The sequence below is a fragment of the Fulvia fulva genome, chromosome 9 (genome assembly GCF_020509005.1).
Source record: "Fulvia fulva chromosome 9, complete sequence".
NCBI classification, from domain to species: domain Eukaryota; kingdom Fungi; phylum Ascomycota; class Dothideomycetes; order Mycosphaerellales; family Mycosphaerellaceae; genus Fulvia; species Fulvia fulva.
Window position 1 is genome coordinate 3,207,041 of NC_063020.1, and position 21,881 is coordinate 3,228,921.

Here is a 21,881-nt window from a genome sequence, read left to right on the forward strand (position 1 = left end):
GGACCAGACCCTATGGTCTCATGGCTTTGCATGGTGTGGCAGAGTCACTACAATCACCTTGCGCGTCGATGGAGATATAGTCTGGCCGGGGCGCACCACCATAGAGGACATGCTGGTGACCCTGCGACTGTCGATTGAAACCGCCCGGATGCCTCAACTTCGGACCTTGGAGCTCCAAAACATCCACGCCATGGGCATTATACACCTTCGCTGGGACCCTTTTGGCGCTTGGCAAGCTATTCAGCCATCGGCTGCTCAAAGGTGGCAGAATCTCACCACCCTCAAGTTATCTCTACACAATCCGTCAACCGCTCATATGTCCCCAGAAGCGCGCAAGATAATCCCTAGCCAGCACCTGATGTTCTTGAAAATGCTACAAGCCTATCTACGCAGCTTCTCACCAACTCTGCACTGCTTGAAGTTCATGTGGCATGGGACCGCCGGCCCAAGCCCGATACTGCTGCATCGAGAACATGGCATGGAAAGCCAGCAAGCGATTCGATGGGCGCGACTAGAAGAGCTGTGGTACAGTAACATAACGCACCAGCGTGGTACACTCATGGCTTTGCCACAACTTGCCCCTGGCGTCACGAAGATCAAAGCATTCCAGGCGGCTGACACCCAGGCTGACGCGAGCGCATCGGACGCCTGGCAAGACATCACCGTACCGAACGCTTACACGTCTTACGGTCCTGGAGGCCCGAATGATCTGCCGGTGCCCAAGAAAGTCTTTGACCGCATACATGCCGCGAATGATGCACACGCACAGAACAGAATCACGCCTATACCATCTCGATATGATCGACCTCTCTCACATTTGTTGAACAAGCTAGCAGAGCGACCGGTCCCACGCAAGCGTTTGCGAAAGATTCAACGCCTAACTCCCCCGCCTACACGACCGCTACCGCCAATTCCGAGTCAAGATGCTGTCGTGGCAGCACAGACAGGTTTAGACCAGAGGGAACCGCAACAATCCGTATCGACTATATCCGTCCCCTCGCTCACGACAACTACACCCAAAGCTGCTGCTCCTCCAAACCTTGAAACTCCGGCATCAACATCAACCCTCCATCCCTCCATACCAGCGACCCTCGCTGCTGCGTCAGACTCTACTACCGCACCTCCCGATCCTCCAGCCACAGCAGCAGCCCGCATCGCCAACTGGCGCCAAGCCATGGCCCTCTCCACCATCTCCTTCGCCAATGAACAAGCCAGCGACAATCGAGACACAATCTTCAGCGAGACGAATACCGATGCCGACGACCTATACGAAGGGAACGGACGACCACGACCTGACAGTGAAGCGTGGCCTATCACTCGGTTTCGACCACCGCCGACTAGAGCTGCGCCTCAAGCGCCAGCTGAAGTTAGCATTCACAACGGCCGGGAAAGGTTATGGTTTGCGCGTGACAGTATGGAATCGTCAGATGCTGTCATGCCAGTGGAATCTCGATGGAGTGAGAGTGAGAGTGGAATTGAGTATAGCGATGGGGACAACGGGGGAGATGGCGAAGACGAGAATGCGGATAGGATGTCGGTTGTGAGCGCAAGAGTTGAGCCCCTGAGGTTGGGTGGTTCTCGGGGGATGAATACAGAACCGCCTGCCACAGATGAGACTAGCACGTTACAACAGCCTCGACGACCGGTCAACAACACAAGCAGCATCTACAGCGAGGTAGGAGCGTACGGGGCGGGTGCATACCGTCCACCAGCACGATAAGGTCAGAAACCTTTCAGGATATCCTCCATATTGATACGTAGATTCCAGCTGTACATAGGTCCTCTCAACCATGCTTCTTCTAACCCCGTAGACCTACACCTGCTTGCTCTTCGAGTCTTCGGCCTTAGTCCCTGCCAACATTGATTTTGCATCACGAATACCAGCATGGTTACCCTCTTGCACACGCTTCAGAGTCAGCGCAGCGATCAAAGCGGCACCTACACCAGAGCCGTCCTCGGCAGCCAGAATCTCAACTGGGTCGTGGCCCTTGCCAAGTGGCTTGCCATCACGACCCTTCTCCCAGTCGAGAATCTCCTTCAGAGCTTGCGCGCCGCGGGCCTGCGATATCATTAGCGCTTATGTTCTTTTGCACATAGGTTACGGGTCGTACCTTGAAGTGTGGGTATTTGTTGAATACCGATCCATCAGCACCAACATGGCACGTCTTGTAGCCCTTCTTCTTGCAGATCGCACTGACACCACACGCACTAAGTCTGGCAGATCTTGTACCAATGAGCTCCGCCAATCTCCTAATCAGCTCCAGCTCAGGCTTCTGGCAGTTGATCTTCAGCTTGTCGTAGAAGAGATCGTATGTCTCTTGCAAATTCTCGAACGGATCGTTCTCAATGTCGGAGAGGAATGAGGCGTCGAGAGAATATGGCTTCTTCAGGGCGGAAATGTCCTGGCCTTCGAAGACCTTGACGTGAGGTTGCTCGTGGAGGTCCACAAGCACAAGACGGAACAGCTCGCCAAGGTACAGACCTGCGATCATCTTCTCGAAAGCTTGTTGTCCAGGGCGTGGCGAGTCTTTGTCGATGATGATGTCGTACTTTGTGCGTGGGAGGATCTTGTGCTCGTTGTCGAAGGCACCCCATTCGCAGTTGATGGCGATCTCTTGTTTTGGGTCCAGCTTCATGTGCTCGAGCTTTGGGATCTCGCCGGCGTGCTCCATGTATGCGGCGTTGCAACCAGTGCCGAAGATGCAGCCAATTCTCATCTCTGAGTCTGTGTAGGCACTAGCTATCAGGGTTCCAGTGGTGTCATTGATGAGGGCGGTCAGCTTGATCGGCACGCCACGCTCTTCTAAAGCAGCCTCGAATGGTGGAACGACATCCTTGCCTTCAACACCATCAATGTCAAAGCCCTTCGTCCATCGTTGCAGCACACCGTGGTCGATGTAGTCTTGAGTCGCTGGGTAGGAGAAGGTGAAACCAAGAGGGAGCTTATCCAGCTTCTCGCCTTCGTGGTGGTACTCGATGAACTGCTGCAGACAGTCTGCGATGTAGCCCCAGAGCTCATCTGCGTTGCCCGTCTTCAGGTCTTCTGGCATCTTGTACTTGGACTGGATGATGTCGAATTCGCCCTTCTCCTCCGGCAGGTTGATCTCGCAAACACGCAGGTTGGTGCCGCCCATGTCGAGCGCGAGGAAAGTGCCCTGCTCGTGTCCGGTTGGGAAGCCCATGACCCAGGTCGGGTTCATTGGGATGCTGCCGCCCTCCTTCGACAGACCCTTGGCGAGCTCTGAGATAAAGTGGTCGGTGATGGCCTTCAGCTTCGCGGTGTCGACCGTGAACATCTCCTCCAACTTCTTGATCTCCTGCAAGAGGTCCTTTGGCATGTCTGCCATGGAGCCTCTGCGGCTTGGCTGCCGCCTCGGTCCCAAGTTGACCATCTTGGCTCCGTCGATCGGTACACCGAAAACTATCTTGATATATCGTTCGCAGGGTGTCGCGGATATAGTATGTACAGGTTGTCAGCGCTATGAGGCGTGTTGCGGGTTCTGTCGGAATCGTCTTGAGGTGTGATAAACGCGAGCCCTAGGTGAGACTAAGATGAAGAGCTCTATCAGCGCGTCGAACACTAAGCTCTGACAATACTGCGTGAAACGAATGATGGACAAGAGATTCAGTTGAGGGTGTCGTAGCTCGTGTAGAGGGATCGTCTTGCAGGTCACGAGAGCATTGCAGCTCTGCAGACTGCTTCCAATCGCCGGGTTGTGCTTTCCAATGCTCTTCAAATCTTTTTGCAGCAACAGCGCCCCACCACCGGGCTGCCCCTCCATTGGCAAGAACGATGGCTGACCGTGTTGCTTAGAAGCGACGGTTGGTAGGGTTGATATGGAATTGAGAGTGCTTACCTCTCTCTGCCCCCGAGTCAGCGCGAGTGAATGACAAGAAAGTGAGACGTGAAGGGAGAGCGCAGTAGTGTATCAACCATTCCTCGGGCCTTCTTCGAGCGTCGTTGGGTAGCTTTGCAAATGACGCTGATCGGACCCGCTCTTGCCTTGCCTTGCCCTGTCGAGCGTGGCTTCGCTGTGGCTGATGAAACAGATGACATGTCACCATAGCAAGAGCTCTCTCCAAACACATCATACCACAGACACAAACAACCACTACAAAAGCTTCTTGTGCACCCCATATCCATCACAAACCACACAGTGAGCTCCCTCATCACCAAGACTAGGAATCGGCACTCATCAAACCAGCCATGTCCGCTCTCCGCATCGTCCGCCAGCTCCCACGCTCCACAGCAACGATCCGCAGCTTCTCCGCCGTACCGCAAAGAATGGCAGGCGAGGGCAGCAACACCCAGAGCGACGCTTTCAGCAAGCGCGAGAAGGCTAACGAGGACTACTACGTCCGCGAGGAGGAGAAGAAGAAGCTGGAGGCGTTGAAGAAGAGGATCGCTGACAAGGAGGCTGACCTCGCGAAGGATCGCAAGGATATGGAGGATCTGAGTGGTGAGAAGAAATAGAGGGGAGCAGAGATGAGGTGAGATGATGCGGGCTGCTGCAGTGATGAGCTTGGAACGCTAATAAGATGACAGTGACAAAGTTCAGCGAGCACCAGAAATGCGGCAAGGACAAGAACGCACTGTATATATAAGATATGCTGATGGCCGCCAAGAAAGCCACCAGTGAACACCGAAATCTCCCAGCTCAATGGCTTTTGCACAAGACAAGCCTCGATCTTTATTGATGCGACGTTATTCAACACGTATTGCTGGTTAGCTAACTACTTCACACACAGGTCGCCAACTACGCTCATCGACACAGATGTTCCTACTTAGCCCTCGCAGCATCTCCTTCAACATCCTCAAAGAACTCGATGTGAGAAGCAAACAAGCCATAATGTTCAAAGTACGCACGTCGCCCTAAGGAGCTCCTCCAGCAAGGACAAACCAACGACACTAACGATGCCCTACTTCAACCCCCATCGCGCAGGCCCGTTCAACCATCTCGACGTGGACGGCAACAACCAATTCTACCACCTCCATCCCGATCTCACCAAATACGAAGATGACACCAGCCGGGAGCCTGCCTATACTCCATCCACAGGCCGGCCAATGTACTTCAAGAAGGTCTCAAACGTCATTGCAGACCACCTGAAAGTCCACTCAAACTTGGACAACTTCAACCTGGACATACACATCGAGGTATTCGACGAAGAATGCAATTCTGAGTCCTTCATGAACCCCATGCGTTGGCAAGACGGTGTCGAGGTATGGGACGTTGCCGTAGCATGCATCAAGATCGAGTTTGAGCGTGTGAAGCAATTGCTTAGTTACTTCGATCCAACCTATTACAATGAACACGTCAGACTGAAGCAACTTGGGGACGAAGAAAGCGACAAGCGAGCAATGAAGTGGGGAGATCTGTACCACACAATCAAAGCTTTGAGACCACATGCTGAGAAATGGGTGGAGTATCTCAAAGACCCGGGCTATTGGTTGGAAGTCATGGAGCGCGAGGAGGAGGAAGGAGACAATAGGGAGGAAACTTTCATGCGTTTACCTTCTGGAGGATTGAAGCGTTGAATTTACATGGTCGTGCGATCCTCATAGCGAAGTGACATGCAAGAGCGAAACTGCAACGAAACCACAACCCCGAGATTCAATGTCCCAAACAATGCTCGTTCTCGCATTCACAAGCAAATAGCACAGTCATAACTGTACCACAAGCCGTGAAGGGAGTTTACGGAGCCCGACACCAGCTACAAGGAAACGGCTGAACGATCCGAAGATGAAGCTTTCCGACCGGACATGGGGACCGGGGCGGAACCATCTCACTTAATTGAATAGTGGTCACTATGATACTTTGAATCATCTGAGAGCCTCAAGGTCTCAATATTCACGTCCAACGGACTGGTCTATATAGCATATGGTAGGTCACTTACTATTGTAGGTCCAATCCGGACTTCGTTCTTTGAATGACAAATCTACCTTAGCAGTGGCGTAGGCACCTTTGTTCAATACACTTCCACCGCAACTACCCGCGTCAATGTGCTGACCACAGCAGTGATTTGATCTCTTATGGCCTTTGATTAGAGCAACAAGATCGAGGGTGAGACTTTTCCGCACAGCCTCCGTTCACTTGCCTACCTCGTGGCCGTGGCTGGCCAGAGCTTATCCTTGTCACAAGAAGTAATGAGCCAACGACATCGCGATAACGATCATGTCGTGACTCCGATGAGGTTGACATTGTACGCTGTAGGTAAGAGACTGCTGTAAGTACTATAGGTGGCCATTCCCATCTCTTGCTTTCTTTCTCCACTATCGCAGCCTCTTATCGAGACTTCACTGCTCAGTAGGCAAAGAAGCCGCACAACTGCCTTGGTCCGGCCCCTACCCAGCATAACTTCTCGAGACTACTGATATGAGCATTTTCAAGCCATTGCAGGCTAGGCTTTCGAGCCTCCTGCTGTCCTCATGCAGTGCTAATAAGAGGCCTCCCGGCGTGTCTATAGGTGGATCTCTTGGCAACCAGCATAGAAGCATCACGAGCAAGCAGCTCGAAGCCGCAAAGAATGGAGTGGGAACCGCAAGGGGTGCACATCACTCACTGACACCCTCAGATCGCGAACGAGTCGTTATTCTGGGCAGCGGCTGGGCCGGCTACAATTTAGCCCACAGCCTCAACCCCAAGAGAAGTACCAGACAGTCGTTGTGTCGCCGCGATCCTACTTCGTTTTCACGTCGCTTCTCGCTTCGACTTCGGTGGGTACCTTGGAGTTCAGAACAGCTCTCGAACCAATCCGATCCCACGGAGCCAAATACGAGTACATCCAAGGTCGAGCCGATGCCGTTGACTTTGGGAAGGAAGAGACCATGGTCCGCGAGACGGTTCGAGATCCCAATCAAGGTCTTCTGTCGACCAGAGCAGGCGAGGAGAAAGATGAGAGGCCAATTGAGATGCGGATCGAGGCCAGTCGCGGCGAGCTGTTCTCCATGGCATATGACAAGCTGGTGATCGGTGTTGGCGCGTACAGTCGGACATACGGCATTCCTGGCGTGAAAGAGAATGCGTTCTTCTTGAAAGATGTGCAAGATGCGAGGAAGATCCGCAATAAGCTGCTGTCGTGCTTCGAGACGGCAGCTTTACCTACCACGCCGGTAGCACTCAAGAAGCAGCTGTTGAATTTCGCAATTGTAAGCATAATGAAGGGTGATAGGCATCTTCACGTGTCTGTGACATCTGCTGACCCTGTACCCTGTGTTTTAGGTCGGCGGTGAACCTACTGGTATTGAGTTCTCCGGTGAGCTCCAAGACATCGTCCGTGAGGACATGACCAAGCTGTACCCGGGTCTGATCGAGCACGTACGAATCACCGTGTACGACGTAGCCGACAAGATCTTGCCAATGTTCGACGAGACCCTTGCGAAGTACGCAGCAGAGCACTGTATCAAAGAAGGCGTCAATGTCAAGACCAGTCACAGGATCCGTGGGCTGAAGCGAGGATTTCCGAAGGTGAACGGGTCGGGCAACTTGCACGACGATGTGAAGGCTAGCGGCTTCACGTTGAGTCTCCAGAACGGCGAGGAATCTGAGGTTGGCTGTGGTCTGGCTGTCTGGAGCACTGGCTTGATGAGCAATCCGTTCGTCGACAAAGCGCTGAGTCCAAGCTTTACCGCACCAGCGTCCTGTGTACGCATGTTGAACGACATCAATCCGAGTCCAGAAGTACGTACTGAACATGGGCGTCATGAGTAGCTGACAACAGCGGTGGTCGATTGAAGACGCATTTGCCCAACAGAGCAATTGGTGTTCGGCGTAGCAGGCTAGTGTCACAAAATGAGGCGAACGGAATTATGGTTCACAGTCAACTGCCGACTGGACAGTCCAGCAGCACGAACGTACTGGTAGTAACATCTACCACGGTCATTTCGGATCCTCAGCATCTCGGAAGCGTGTCGGAATATACGCCGCTTCGACAGCCAAAATATCCTTGTCGTGAGAGGATGTACCCGCGCGCTACCGAGATGCTGAGGATCCGAAATGACCGTGGTAGATGTTATAGTCACCGGTGATTTCCTTCGAGTCCAATTAGAAGCCGCCGATAGGCATGAGGATGGTCCAACTGCGATCCTGAGAGATGTTTATGCCTTGGGCGACTGCGCGGTGACAGCGAGAACGCAGTATCCAGCTACTGCGCAGAAGGCATCCCAGCAGGCGAGGTGGCTCGTGAAGAAGCTTAACAAGGGTGATGTCGACACTCGCGGATTCTCATTCGTAAGTACCTTTCAAATTTACCTGGGTTGGAAGTCATGATGGCCTGAGTGACCCTTGCTCGCATTGCAGCCCAAAACTTGAAAGCTCCTCTCCACGAGCGGTACAGCAGCGGCTGCGCTAGCATCTCAGCAGCCTTTTGCTCGTGACATATGCTGTACAACAGCCAGTGTTGCTCGATCGCTGACGGTGTGACTCCAGGAAAGCCAGGGGATCATGGCTTATGTCGGTGCTTATCGTGCCATTGTGCAGCTCAACAGTGGGAGCTTGTCCGGTCGTACGGCTTGGTTGATGTGGCGGGGTGCCTATCTCACGAAATTTTGATACCGATGTACTGGTGAGAGTTCCCCAGGATCATCCCTCTCGACGTCGCTGCAAGCTTGAGCACGTGCTGACACCTTCTTTGTCTGCTAGGGCTATCAATTGGTATGTTGCTCAAGTCTGGCCTATGGAGCAGCATGATTTGGAAACTGCTGCGCATGTGAGCTGACGGTCCCTAGGGCATTTGGCAGGGACATCTCGAGGTTCTGAGTTTCTTCACACAGCGGGGATCGTTGACCTGGTTGCCCCAGATCTGTTTCGCCTGAGCACGTCGACTGCCGGTTCACACTCGTGTGAAGCACGAGGGGAGCGACGTGGACTTGGGCATGCAGATGCGTCGGCGCGTGCGTGTATACCTCACTTGGCGTCCATGTGGCGTCAAGACAGGCGACTCCAGGCAAATCTGAGTTGCGCCATGATCTGTGACTCCGTGGCCGCACAGACTGACATGTAGAAATAGAGTTCAAATAGATAAATGTATGGATGGAGTCCGGAGGAGAATGCAGGCCCATTGTGGTGTTGTCGTCGTTCGTGTTGCCGCCCAATGTTGACAGATGGCGATCAGCTCAGCACAGGCGGCGGCAGTGGGTGTGCGGCATGGGTGTTTCGCGGAGGGAAGAGAATCTTGCGACGATGTTTGATAACGAGAAGCCAGACCGATGTGTTTCCGTGGCGACATGATGCAGTCGCTCGCAGACGACGCAGAGTGCGCAGAGTACCCCTGAAAGCGGCCACGAAGATAGACAAGCGTGGGTTGTAGTCGCGAAGCTTAATCAATTGGATGTGATCATGTGGGACCCGACATGTACTCCTCCTCTTCTTCTCCTCGTACCGTACCTGCTGCTGTATGTACCTGCCGCCGCGCCTGCTGCCATTGGAGCCTTGTCTCGCCGCTGCTCTTTCTACCGCAGCGTGCACTGCGCAACATCGTTGAGGCAAGCGCTGCAGCGCCACACAAAGCCAATCCCACCCGCGTCGAACCTGGAACAGCGCAATGCTGCACATGGTCTGAAACGGCTGCGCAACGAATCAGTAACTTCGGCAGCGACGACGCAAACTACCGGCGACGGGCGACGATAGCAGCCGAGTAGCACCGTCATACTGGTCGCCTCGCTGCACTCGCGCATTGCGCAACGATACCGACTTCACCGTGTGCACCGGCGCAAACAGCAAGTGCCTTGGTTGTGAGCAGCCATCGTCTTTGGCCCCTGCACACGCTGTCTTAGGCTGTTACAGAACCTGGAACGTCCGCTTGAGATTGCGACAACGAGCAGCAGCGTGGGAGCGCGGGCCAGAAACACCACCCGCACGTCTCTCTGGTCTATTCGCGGACACCCGCACGACGGTGCAGCAAGGGATCACGATCAGGCACGTCTGCGCGACAGCAGTGGACAAAAACGCCAGTACCCGAGGCAACGGTAGCATTCCAGCAAACCCACGCGCCTTTGTTGGACCCGACCACAATCACCAATAGCGAAATTGCGGGCATTGCGACGCCGGCCACAGTCACGGCGACAGCAAAAGAGACGACGTCGCGGGACTGCACACCATGGCCGTCTCAATGCTACATACACCCTCGCGCGCCTCCAGCTCATCCGCCTCTTCATACGTGCCCGTCACCCGCCAGAATACCATGAGCTCTCAGGAGGGCTCGCGCTCCATGCGCGCCTCAAAGCGGTACTCCGTCACGGCCCTGTACCTGTCGATGAATGCCAACCAGCGGGACCTGGAGATTGAGGACGACCTAGCAAGAGGTGAGCATTGGGATGAATGTTCGGCAGTCGGTGCACGAGACTAACGTTGGGCAGCTCAAAAAGCACTGCGAGAACTCAAGGCCAAGATATCGTCTCAGTCTAAGAAGAACTTCGTGCTTGAGAAGGATGTTCGATATCTCGACTCCCGAATAGCACTGCTGGTCCAGAACCGTATGGCACTGGAGGAGGTATGTCGCTTTCAATGGTCTGAGAGTTGGGTATACAATGCTAACGATTCGCAGAAGGAAGAAGTCGCAAGCCACCTGGACGACTCCCTCGACCTCACAGAAGGCTCGTTCCCGAACGATGAGAAGACGCAGAAATATGGCAACCTGTTGTTCCTGCTACAGAGCGAACCTCGACACATCGCCCACCTATGTCGTCTAGTCACAATGGCCGAGATCGATCAGCTCCTCCAGACGGTCATGTTCACAATCTATGGTAACCAATACGAAAGCCGAGAAGAACATCTTCTCTTGACTATGTTCCAGGTGAGCTATGTCGTACAGTGTGACTTGATCAACATGACACTAATCCAAGCAGTCCGTCCTTACCTTTCAGTTCGACAATACACCAGACTATTCCTCATTACTACGAGCCAACACTCCAGTATCGCGCATGATGACCACATATACACGACGAGGGCCAGGGCAAAGTTACCTGAAGACTGTCCTTGCAGAACGCATCAACTCTTTGATCGAGATCAAGGATCTTGATCTGGAAATCAACCCGCTCAAGGTCTACGAGAGCATGATCGGCAAGATTGAAGCAGATGGCGGAACGCTACCGGCGAATCTGCCAAAAGGCATCACAGCCGAGCAAGCAGCCGCGAACGAAAACGTGCAAAGGATCATCGCACCACGAATAGACATGCTGATAGAGATTGCGACATCTTTCCTGGACACGATCATCGAAGGTCTGGAAGAAACGCCGTATGGTATTCGATGGATATGCAAGCAGATTCGGAGCTTGACACGAAGAAAGTATCCCGATGCACAGGAACAGACAATCTGTACTCTGATTGGAGGCTTCTTCTTCCTTCGGTTCATCAACCCGGCCATTGTTACACCCAGGTCATACATGCTCATCGAACAGACACCCGCCGAGAACCCGAAACGCACGCTCACTTACGTTGCAAAGATGCTTCAGAACCTGGCCAACAAGCCAAGCTACGCAAAGGAGCCATACATGCAGAAACTACAGCCATTCATCCAGCACAACAAAGAGCGCATCAACAAATTCATGATGGATTTGTGCGAGGTGCAGGACTTTTATGAGACGCTGGAGATGGACAACTATGTTGCACTATCCAAGAAAGATCTCGAACTCTCCATTACTCTCAATGAGGTATATGCCATGCACTCTCTCCTGGACCGACATAACAAGGAACTGGTCAAGGATGAAAGCTCACATCTGAACCAATTGTTAGGTGAGCTGGGACCAGCTCCTGCACAATTGCCCAGGAAGGAGAACAGAGCGATCAACTTGCCGCTCTACAGCAAATGGGAGACATCGCTGGATGACTTCACTGCAGCCCTCGACATCACTCAGGAGGAGGTGTACTTCATGGAAGGCAAGTCCACATTCGTGATGATCATGCGGTCCTTGCCAGCGGGATCCATGGTCATGCGCAGGCCATTGAAGCTGGATCGCATTGCTGAAGCAGCAGCTACGACCAAGAACGACTCCGTGATGGTTCGCAAGGGCATCCGCGCGATGGAACTTCTCAACCAATTGCAGGAGCTCGGCGTCATCGACAAAGATGACAGTTATGCAATGCTTAGGGATGAAGTCGAGCAGGAGCTGGTTCATCTCGGCTCACTGAAGGAGAAGGTCATCGCAGAGACGTCGAAGCTCGATGAAGTATTCCGGACCATACGGGACCACAACGCATATCTGGTTGGCCAATTGGAGACATACAAGAGCTACCTACACAATGTTCGAGGCCAGTCCGAGGGGACATCGAAGCGCAACCAGACCACCAAAGTCCTTGGACCATACAAATTCACACATCAAGAACTCGAAAAACAGGGAGTGATACAGAAGAGCAACGTACCCGAAAACAGACGAGCGAACATTTATTTCAATATCACCAGTCCCAGCCCTGGCACATTTGTCATCAGTCTGCACTACAAAGGTCGTAATCGCGGTCTTCTGGAGCTTGACCTCAAGCTCGACGACCTACTGGAGATGCAGAAGGAGCAACAAGAAGACCTGGACCTGGAATACGTTCAGTTCAACGTATCGAAGGTTCTGCAGCTGCTCAACAGGCGCTTCGCCCGTAAGCGCACCTGATGCGAGCCAGGGCGAGGAGTGGCCCACCATGTACTTGCATAATCTTCATCTTGCTGCAATGCCACGGTTTCGGCGTTTTGGGAGAAGCAAGATCGCGAGAAGTCTTTGTTTGTTGTTGATTTCGAAGATACCCGGAGGAGATTGTACGATCAGGGCGACGAAGAGATACCAGTTCATCAGCAAACCACAGAAAGCAGCAGTAGATGTCGCAGAAACAGCGAAAGAGGTGAAGCTGGAGTTATGCTTTCGAAGCGAGTCTTTGCGGATGCGGATCATTTTTTGCGCTGGGCGCCATGATGAGAGAAAGATGCGAGGGTGGATATGTAATGGAGCGAGGTGGATGGACTGTTGATGTAAGAATATAGTGAAGAATACCACAATTATTGATACCCATCAATGATCGTTCTCACCACGAGCTATGCTTGTTGCTATCACTATCGCAATATACTTCCTGGCTAAAGCATCACGCGATAAGGTCCCTGCCTGACGGGAGGATCACATGCCGTGGGTCCTGCAGGCATCAAGCTGTCTGCCGCAGGCCGAGTCATGCACCCGATTGTGTCACCGACATGGAACAGTCATCTTCGTTCGAGGACATTGATGAACCATAGCATACACCAAACATAATCTACCATACCCTACCTAAGTACCTATTCTCATCCATCTCACCATCGAAACCTGAGACGTTGTCATTCGTTTGTTGTCAACACCTGAGATGTCGTCCTCGATCGCGATCCCGAAGCGAAAGCAAGCAGCCGTTGTGGCTCAGGCCTCTTCATCACCGAGTTCCTATGGCAGTTCGATGGGCTCGCCCCTGAGTAAGGGCAAGCAGAGAGCGTCAGATTGTATGCCGTCGAGCTGTAGCCCGACATCGAGGGAGTGGGTGTCGCCGAGGAGGCCGAGCTTGCTGGTATGTTCACTGCATTGCATAGTACAAAACTATATTGGAGACGATCTTGGAACGTCTTGACGTCTACGATACCTGTCTACGGTGCTGACTGACTACGTACAACAGGGCAACTCTCTCTCAAAGTCCGAACACACCGTCATCAACCTTGCCCACTCTGAAGCCCCGCCTAGACTCGTAAGTCGCGATAGCCGGCCACGGTTCATGATTCACACTGGGACAGGGCTGATGTGGCAATGCTAGGTTACGTGCGTCAAGTCTTCACAGGGTTTCAACTGGAATCAGGGTATGCTTCGTCCTTCTCAACACGGACGTAACGGGATGCAATGCTGACGGTCATACCACAGAGCTCTTCCTCCCATCTTACGCCGACTACGATTCGCACGACCTCGAGCACCGACCCGACCCAGTGGAAGACATCATTTTGACCGACGAGGAGGCGGCTGCTATGCTACCACAATAGTTGGACATTGGTACTGAGTACAGGGCCAGGCTAGCATGGTGCCCGGAGCAATGGATACAAGGAGGATACGCGACGCATGCTGTTGGATGGCATAGAAGAGTGCGGGATATGGATCGACTATGGGAGGCGCAAGAGGATATGACGTATCATCATAAGTATATCTGCGAGACATAAGGAGGAGTTCTGGAAGGGCAATGCTTTGGGTAAGGACACGGAGTATGGCTCAGTGATGTCCTTGGGCGTTGGCGTGTGATTTGAGCTATCTGGTCATAGTTCGCATTCTCAGCTCTTATGCTGTATCAACACATTCCTAACGACAATGCCGCATCTGCACAGCCTCTTCTTGTGTAACACACTCCTGTTCGTGCCTGAGCACAGAGGCCGAGGCGGTGACAAAGCGGACAGCTCCCGCGATAACGGCGGATAACGGACATCGGCCCACTCGGCAAGTGGGCCCCGATGCGCACCGCGTCCAAGTCGCGTTTCTTAATACTCCAAAGCCGCAAACACATCAACACCCGACAACATCACACCACAAGCCAGCCAACATGTCCTCCGACCTCGTCGACTTCGAAGCAGCCTTCCCCCACGCCGACGGAGACTCCGAACGCGCCACCTCCACAACCCACCGCAAAATCGAGCTCCAATCCCCGCAGGACTTAACCTACCTAATCGCCAACATAACAACCCACGCCCACCAAAGACTCGCCTCCAAACTCCCCGCCAACGCATCCCCCGAACTCCGCCGACAGACCCAAGCACTCATAGACCAATACATAGCCTCCCTGATCGACTCCGCCAAACCCTCCATCTCCATAAACGGGTTGGACGCCACGGATCCCTCCCTCACCTCCTTGCTCGAAACAGAAGAGCTCGATCCCTTCGACACGAAGTTGGCACAACGCGTACAATCTCTCAGTGCACAAATTGAATCTCAGACGTTGCAACTGGCGAATTTGAGGAGGAAGGCACCGCAGGAGACGGCTCAGGCTTTTATCAAGAGTTTTGAGAAGCAGAGTGAGGAGTATGAGGAGCGGTTGAAGCTGGATCGGGAGGCGAGAATGGAGGCTGCGAAGGGTGTGAGTGTGGATGTTGGGGAGGTGGAGAGGGTGGAGGAGATGGAGGCTACGTTGGAGAGGGGCAGGAGTGATTTGGAGGCGTTGAAGGCGAGCGTTGGGCCGACTGTGGAGAGGATGGAGAAGGCGAGGAAGGCGGTCGAGGTTGTTGAGGAGTAACTGGGAGAGGGACGAAGTTTGGATGCTATGACTGTTATGATACCCAGGGAAGGAGTATAGAGCTGCATTATGAACTGGTATTGCATTATGTTGCGCATGAACTGCAAGTATACATTCGTGTTTTTGCGAGACATGCCGAACAGCGTCGTGGATTGACCGCGTCGATAAGATGCATCATATATATGCAGATCCTCGATGCCTGCATCTTCGTTCCCCTGTTGGTCTCACTCACAAAAGCCACCATCCTGCTGCGGTATCTGAGGCACCACCACACCTCCTTTCTCAATCACATGCTCACTAACCACAAAGTCCTTCCCAACATTCTCCTACGAATACTCGAAAGCGCCCGGTCCACTTGTATTACTAGCAAGCAAGTTCGCACCCAAGCAGCTCTTCGACGGCAGCGTCACATTCGGCAAGCTGGCATACATCTGCCACGGTCCTCTCGGCTGACGAGTGACCGGGTCGGTGGTGTTATCAACCGGGCAGAAGAAGGTGCCATTGTTGTAGGCCAGGAACGACAGATCACCGCCGCGAGTGGTGTCGAGAGACCAGCCGCCGAGGATGCTGCCTTGAGGCTTGGAGACGGAGTGGTGGGTGGTGTAGAGGACTTTGCCACAGGATGGCTCGATGTAGCTGTGAGGGCGTCAGATGAAAATCATGATGCAGGGAGCAGCGAGTATCGCGAGCCGAGTGCTGCCAGCTGTATGTGCAGAGGCGAGGGAGGATTGAACTTACATCTGCTGACCACCCGGCACAATCACATCAAGGTACAGATTGCCAGTCGTGTTAGACTGCACACCATCCTGCGAGATACCGAAGATGGCGGAAGTCGAGTTTGGGCAAGAGTTGCGAAGACCGTCGATGTCTGGGCAGTAGTCTGCTGATTCTTTGCCGATCCAAAGGCCGCTAGCATTTGCGTTGATGGCGCCGAAGTGGATGGGTGAAGCGCTGCGAAGGGCCATGAGGTAGAACGAACGTTGAGCTGCAGCGGTGGAGGCGAGGGTGGTGAGGGCGGCGATGGTGAAGGGCTTCATGGTTGCTGGGTGTTTATGCTGGTATCTGTTGGAGGTTGTTGAGCTGAGGGCGTGGATGGGTTGCCACGTTGTGGTGGTGTTGAAGAGGGCAGAGTGAAGTGGAACGAGAGTGGAATCGGTGTTGCCGGTTGGGAAGAGGCTGGCGTGCGGTAAACAAACGAGACGCTCTTGCTTATACCTGTACTGCACTCCAGGGAAGGAGGGACCTGGACGGGCTGGTCCAAGGAAGTAACGACGCGAAGTGATGCCAAATGATGGAAGAAAGTACACTCGATGGATACACCTCACTTCGTATTGCCAGAGCAGAGGTAACGGCTGGGAGCACACGGCCCCGGTCTTCAGGATCGAAGTCATGGTGTTGTATTGCGGCTCTGTACCACGTGAACGGGGAGTCGTTTCATGTACCGTAGGGGTCATAGCGACTTTCCCAAGTCGTCTAGACTGAGGACTTCGCGGACTCCATTGCATTCGTTCCCTTTCTTCCTGAAGGCAACAGCTCACGAATGTTCCTTGGTGGCAAGACGTGGTTGTATGTCGTTAGCTGGATGTCCGAGTGCGGTTTGAACGTCAGCACTAACAACATCTGACACACAGCATGATCGGCGTACCTGCAGCGGACGGTAGCTTCGTTACACAGCATCCAGTGACAAAGGGCAGTGACATCAACCCTGACATGGTATGTTCTGCAGCACACGGAGCGTAGTAAGAGCGTGTCAGGTGGTCATACAATACAGTCTAAGTCTATAGCCTACAGCTCATCATGCCCCTTCTCCTTCTTCTTGCGCTCCCGCTCCGCATCTTCACGCTGGAGTCGTTCCTGGATACTCTCTTCTTCCAGATTACCATCGTGTACGTCCGGCAGGCCGGCTTCGTGCGCCTTGTTTTCCGCAGAGCGCTGCTCCTTGTGCCGCTTGGCCACAACAGCAATCTCATTATCATATTCCGTCCACTCGGGAACCTGCCTCCGTGCTCTGTCGAGCTTCGGTTCTTTCGTCTGAGGGTTATTGCAAAGATCGATGGTCTTTGCTTCTTTCAGGCTCTCGTCTGAACACCACGTCTCGCACCACAGCCACTCTTGTGGAAGACTGTGGATCGGTAGCAGTGATTGCATGTGATTCGGTAGATCCTGGTCGAGGTTGCTCAAGCTGTTGGGATCAGCTGAGAGCTGGTGATAGTTCTGCCTCAGCCTGTCTCCTGCTGCGAGCTGTCGAAACCTCTTCAGGTCGACCACGTAGAGGGCCGAGATGTGGTATGGAAGGCCCTTCAGAAAGTTCTTCCAGTAACCTTGCTTCCAGAACCTGAAACCCTCCATCTCGGTCCTGGAGTCACACATTGGGGTAAAGCCGTATGGTGCGCCCTTGAGGTCGTGCTGCACAAGCTCGTACATATCTGTTCGTACGATTTGGTCGGCGTCCACGAAGATGACCTTGTCCAAGTCGAGAGGGAACAGTACATCCAGGAATAGGATCTTGTAGCCCCAGATTTCGCGTTGCTTTTCCTTCTGAGCACGCAGCCAATGTGGCCACTTGTACGTCACCATCTCGTACTTGAAGCCGTACTCTTCAGCCATGGTCGGCAAGAAATCCTTGAAGGATGGTGACAGAAACTGCTCAATGAACCAGAACTTGACGCTATGTTTGGTGTGCTTCATGACGGAGACCATCATGATGTTCAGCATGCGCTCGTACAGGTGACCGGAAGCCACCGAGAAGATGTTGATGTCAGCGTGATGGTCTACCGAGATGTCAGTCTTGCTTGAGCCAGAGAGCAGGCCGGAGCCAAGTTTGGCAGCCTTAAAGAGATACTTGCTGGTTTGTGGAGACTTCAGGCCGACCTGCGCCAATAGCTTGTCTGCTCCTTCCGCTACGCTTTCCAGAGCAGACTTCGCTGGTTCAAGCACGTCCTCATCATCCATACCAGGCTTTCGCGAAATCCGAGGATATATTGTTGCACCCCGGAAACTCATCAAGGCAATCTCTGTGGTATTGTCGCCTAATGCTGCGGCATGTCCTCGCGTACCGGCACTGTCGATGTGGAAGATCTTCTCACTTCGTCCTTTCTGCAGCGCGAGATTGTAGAGTCCTGGGTTCGCTTTGAACTGGAAGTACCCAAGGTTAGCCATGATGATAGTGTCAGCGAAGTGATGATCGTGTTCAGTCCCAAGCACAAGCTGGGCACCACGCGGCGGAATGCCACCAGCTGTAGGATCTCTCGAGTGTCCTTCGATCAAGATGTTCCTGAGCTCGTATGTAGCGTCAATGTTCCCACTCTTGACGAGACTCAGCTTGATGTTGTCAGGGTCGTAGATGGTTTCCTTTGGTGCGACAAGCCATGCAGGAGGCAAGTCCATGCCCAAGTTGAGCAACGCCTCAGCTGGCAAGCCACTGAACTGGGCACCGTTACCTCGCAGCGAGCCATCTGCCTCGAAGGTAGGCTTGGAGCTGAGAACCTGTCTGTAGAAACGCTTGATAGGAATCTCTTCCAATCTATCCCTTGGGTTCAGGAAGATCTTCGTGTGGACGCCTTCAAGCTCCGACAGTACCTTGATGATCGGAATCCACCTCTGCGCAGCTTCAGAAGCAGGATCAACGGCAGTGTAGAGCTGAATCGTAGCAGTCTTTTCATCGCCGAGGTGGATGGCAGTGTGAGTCGAGTTCCACTTCTTGAAGACGTCCGTTCGCACAGTGGGTGCAGCTTCGAAGATGCCCTCGGGCACGTCTGACACAAGCGACAGGGCAATCAGGTTGGAGATGCGAGCAAATGCCAAGGGCGTCGAAGCTTTCTCCGCCAGCCCAAGCGCCTCGATGGCTTTGGCGGCAGGCAACAGGCGCTTCTTCCTTTCGTAGGAGTAGAGTGCCTCCAGGTCTGATACATCAAGGCTGAGCCTATCAGACATTGGTCCAACTATCCTGCCATTGACTATCAGTGCCTTTTGTCCAGGTGCAACGCCGAGTGCGGAAACAATCTCTCTGAACGGTGCCCATGTGGTGCGAGCATGTTCGTCCACATCAGGCGTGCTGTCTGTAGCTAACCTCTGGTAAAGCTCCGCGAAGATCTTCTGTCTAGTCGAGAAGTCGGCTTCTTTGTCATCCGGCTTGAAGCGATCTTCGGCTGCAAGAGTATTATACTGCTCAAGCAGACTCTGCAACGACGCCTCTCCGGAAGACGTGTCATAGCCAGAGCCAATCCTCTTACCCTCAGAGCCGCCCTGCGGAATGTGTAGCAGTGCTAACTCCAAGTTGTCGTGCTCGCGGTGCAAAAGCAAGGCTTCCATCAGCTGCTCGAAACCTTCCTTACTGTCAAGATCGGCAGCCAGTGTGAAGTGAACCAGCTCTCGCTCAATGGTGTCTTTCTCGGCTGAGAGGCTCGGTAGTTCTGAGAATTGAGAAAGTTCTCCCAGGTTGAGATGTCGAACCGAGCTGTCGTCCTCTGGAATTACGAGCGGATTCCGTTTGATGCTTGCATTCTCCAGGAATAGGTTTGGCAAGTAGTCTTCATCAGTAACTTTCATTTCATAGACTGCTTGCTGCACCATGCGCACGTCGAGACTAACGCGCTGGCTCATCGTCTGGAACCAATCTTCGGTACGGGCGACTGGCACACCGTTGACAAGAACGGGTGGCGTTGGATCAATGCTGCCTATCCTTGAGATGTATGCCTGCGAGCCTGCAACGCGTCTTTGTAGCTCTGCATCGTCGAAGATCTCCTCGAGTATAAGGATCTCCTTGTTCGGCCTTAAGGTCCTGCTCTCGACCACTGCTTGGAATTGCTGGTCGTCTGGCTTGCCATACTTCTTACCAGCACTTTCGAGGGAGTCCTCGAGATACTCCAGGGCTGCCGATAAGCCGTATCTGTCGATCAAGTAGTAGACGATCTTCGTTTGTTCAATCGTTGCTGGAGACCGAATGTAGGGAACCAGACCAAAGCGAATGGGCACTTTCCTCGACACAAAGCTGCGGAGTTGCTCTGCGACCAAGAGCGCATCTGTATACTCCGCGAAATCGACCGGCACAACAAGGTTATGCAAGTCCTTGCGGACGGATGGCAGCTGACCAGGGAAAGTACGCTGGAGTAGGGCACTAACATACTCCGGCCACTCCTCGTAGCGCTTATCCTTTTCGATGTCGTTCATCCAGATGATGACATCTCCGCCTTCAGTCTCGTCTCGCCAGTCATAGCGCTGAGCCTCCTGCTCGACTTGTGATTCTGTGATCGCTTCATGAGAGAGGAGGTTGACTGCTTCAGACCCGCTCAGACCGATTCCGCGTACACCATTGATCATCTTCCGTTCGCGCCGCAGATATTCGAGCAGTGAGTAGGCATCGATGTCTCGGGGCATCATCTGTACACCATTGATCCACATTACGTTGTAGCCTGGAGGAAGGATGACATCGCGATTACCAATGTGCTCCTGCAGAAACTCGTGTGAGATGTTCGTTGCCGCAATCGAGCTGGAGTGCTTTGGGAAGTCCTGTGAGAGTCGTAAAAGAGTATCCAATGGCTTTTCGCTGCCCATCACAAAGCTAGCAGCTTTAACACCAAGTCGTTTCAGCTCCGATTGTGACAGCGGCCTCAAATCCGATACCTCTTCTTCATTCAGCGAGGCATCTGATGCACTGTTCGCGCTCTCCTTGGCCCCATCCTCCGCCTGGCGATCATCAATGACGATGTAGTCCGTCCGCTTGAGTGCAAGCTCAACACCATATCCGCTGACTGTGAGAGGCTTGCGCTCTGCATCTGCTGGTGTCCTGTATCTCAACCGATAGGATGTCTTGCCCTCCTTCGCTGTCTTGCTCAATGTCTTATGGAATTTGCGAAAGGAGCTGGAGCCGAGATCTGCGTATACAATCGATGGTCGCTGGCCTAAAGGGTCCCCCAGAACTCTGTCGAATGGCAGTTCGTGGAGCTCGTCTGCTGCGTTGCCGAATGGTCGTGCTGTCGATTCTTCCAGCTCTGGCGAGCAATAGCTTTGGCCACTGAATGGCACATGGACCCAGCTCTCGCAGTCACTTCCTTGGTGAGTTGTTGCAAGCGGTTGGATTGATGTGTTGTAGTATTGGAAGTGTGCTTCGATTCGCGGTGCTGCCGAATGTATTGACAACGCGTAGTCGAACGACGACAGATCCTCATCCTTCAGATGCCTTTGCTCTTTCAACAGTAATCGAAATCGTGTATATAGCTCTTCATCGGTTTTGGCTGGATCGAAGTACCCGTCGGCGATGTGGTCGAGTAGTGGAAAGTAGGAAGTCGCGTTCTCTTCGGCTGCCGTTTCTCTAGCGGATTGTCAGCAATAGTGACTACCCATCCGTCCTGTGGTCCTTACAGTAGTTCTATTAGGTATGGCGGTGCGCCGAATGATGCCCTCAGGTCTACATTTATCGATGGTGCTGCTCTTGCACCAGCCAGCAAGCTAGCAACCAGTGCTGCTTTCGTGGCGAACATTGTTGCAATGTGTGAGAGCCGATATCACCTCATCGAGTGCGTTACTGGAGTGTTCTTCAACCAAAAGCTTCACGGAGGCCTCGGCGGCTGAGAGCGTGATGATCAAAAGGAAACGTGTCGTTGACGCGCCGCACGCCTACCGGCTGGTTTGTCGCCAATGCTTTGCGAGCTTTTCAGTAAGATCATCAACCGACGCGATAGA

At 53.3% G+C, this 21,881-nt stretch overlaps 10 protein-coding genes across 10 annotated transcripts; 7 read left to right on the plus strand and 3 right to left on the minus strand.

The window, feature by feature from the left end:
- Positions 1-190: 190 nt before the first annotated feature.
- Positions 191-1,720, plus strand: CLAFUR5_09526 (uncharacterized protein; the record flags this gene model as incomplete). The annotated part of the gene is made up of 1 exon (XM_047908674.1): positions 191-1,720. The coding sequence occupies one exon, from the start codon at positions 191-193 to the stop codon at positions 1,718-1,720; it is 1,530 nt and encodes a 509-aa protein (XP_047766775.1).
- Positions 1,721-1,813: 93 nt separating this feature from the next.
- On the minus strand, positions 1,814-3,392 carry CLAFUR5_09527 (Hexokinase; the record flags this gene model as incomplete). Its single annotated transcript, XM_047908675.1, has 2 exons — positions 1,814-2,059; positions 2,112-3,392. The coding sequence occupies 2 exons, from the start codon at positions 3,390-3,392 to the stop codon at positions 1,814-1,816; spliced, it is 1,527 nt and encodes a 508-aa protein (XP_047766776.1).
- Positions 3,393-4,207: 815 nt separating this feature from the next.
- Positions 4,208-4,474, plus strand: CLAFUR5_09528 (uncharacterized protein; the record flags this gene model as incomplete). Its single annotated transcript, XM_047908676.1, has 1 exon — positions 4,208-4,474. The coding sequence occupies one exon, from the start codon at positions 4,208-4,210 to the stop codon at positions 4,472-4,474; it is 267 nt and encodes an 88-aa protein (XP_047766172.1).
- A 441-nt stretch (positions 4,475-4,915) lies between these two features.
- On the plus strand, positions 4,916-5,536 carry CLAFUR5_09529 (uncharacterized protein; the record flags this gene model as incomplete). The annotated part of the gene is made up of 1 exon (XM_047908677.1): positions 4,916-5,536. One exon carries the CDS (start codon positions 4,916-4,918, stop codon positions 5,534-5,536), a length of 621 nt encoding a protein of 206 aa, XP_047765985.1.
- Positions 5,537-6,826: 1,290 nt separating this feature from the next.
- On the plus strand, positions 6,827-7,709 carry CLAFUR5_09530 (External alternative NAD(P)H-ubiquinone oxidoreductase B1, mitochondrial; the record flags this gene model as incomplete). The annotated part of the gene is made up of 2 exons (XM_047908678.1): positions 6,827-7,147; positions 7,221-7,709. The coding sequence occupies 2 exons, from the start codon at positions 6,827-6,829 to the stop codon at positions 7,707-7,709; spliced, it is 810 nt and encodes a 269-aa protein (XP_047766567.1).
- A 2,386-nt stretch (positions 7,710-10,095) lies between these two features.
- On the plus strand, positions 10,096-12,595 carry CLAFUR5_09531 (GTPase-activating protein; the record flags this gene model as incomplete). The annotated part of the gene is made up of 4 exons (XM_047908679.1): positions 10,096-10,300; positions 10,355-10,488; positions 10,543-10,791; positions 10,844-12,595. 4 exons carry the CDS (start codon positions 10,096-10,098, stop codon positions 12,593-12,595), a joined length of 2,340 nt encoding a protein of 779 aa, XP_047766293.1.
- A 715-nt stretch (positions 12,596-13,310) lies between these two features.
- Positions 13,311-13,965, plus strand: CLAFUR5_09532 (uncharacterized protein; the record flags this gene model as incomplete). The annotated part of the gene is made up of 4 exons (XM_047908680.1): positions 13,311-13,505; positions 13,611-13,679; positions 13,746-13,788; positions 13,850-13,965. 4 exons carry the CDS (start codon positions 13,311-13,313, stop codon positions 13,963-13,965), a joined length of 423 nt encoding a protein of 140 aa, XP_047766294.1.
- A 548-nt stretch (positions 13,966-14,513) lies between these two features.
- Positions 14,514-15,200, plus strand: CLAFUR5_09533 (uncharacterized protein; the record flags this gene model as incomplete). Its single annotated transcript, XM_047908681.1, has 1 exon — positions 14,514-15,200. One exon carries the CDS (start codon positions 14,514-14,516, stop codon positions 15,198-15,200), a length of 687 nt encoding a protein of 228 aa, XP_047766569.1.
- A 326-nt stretch (positions 15,201-15,526) lies between these two features.
- CLAFUR5_09534 (uncharacterized protein) lies at positions 15,527-16,237 on the minus strand (the record flags this gene model as incomplete). The annotated part of the gene is made up of 2 exons (XM_047908682.1): positions 15,527-15,836; positions 15,939-16,237. The coding sequence occupies 2 exons, from the start codon at positions 16,235-16,237 to the stop codon at positions 15,527-15,529; spliced, it is 609 nt and encodes a 202-aa protein (XP_047766291.1).
- Positions 16,238-16,985: 748 nt separating this feature from the next.
- On the minus strand, positions 16,986-21,679 carry CLAFUR5_09535 (UDP-glucose:glycoprotein glucosyltransferase; the record flags this gene model as incomplete). The annotated part of the gene is made up of 2 exons (XM_047908683.1): positions 16,986-21,510; positions 21,561-21,679. The coding sequence occupies 2 exons, from the start codon at positions 21,677-21,679 to the stop codon at positions 16,986-16,988; spliced, it is 4,644 nt and encodes a 1,547-aa protein (XP_047766290.1).
- Between the last annotated feature and the right edge of the window lie 202 nt (positions 21,680-21,881).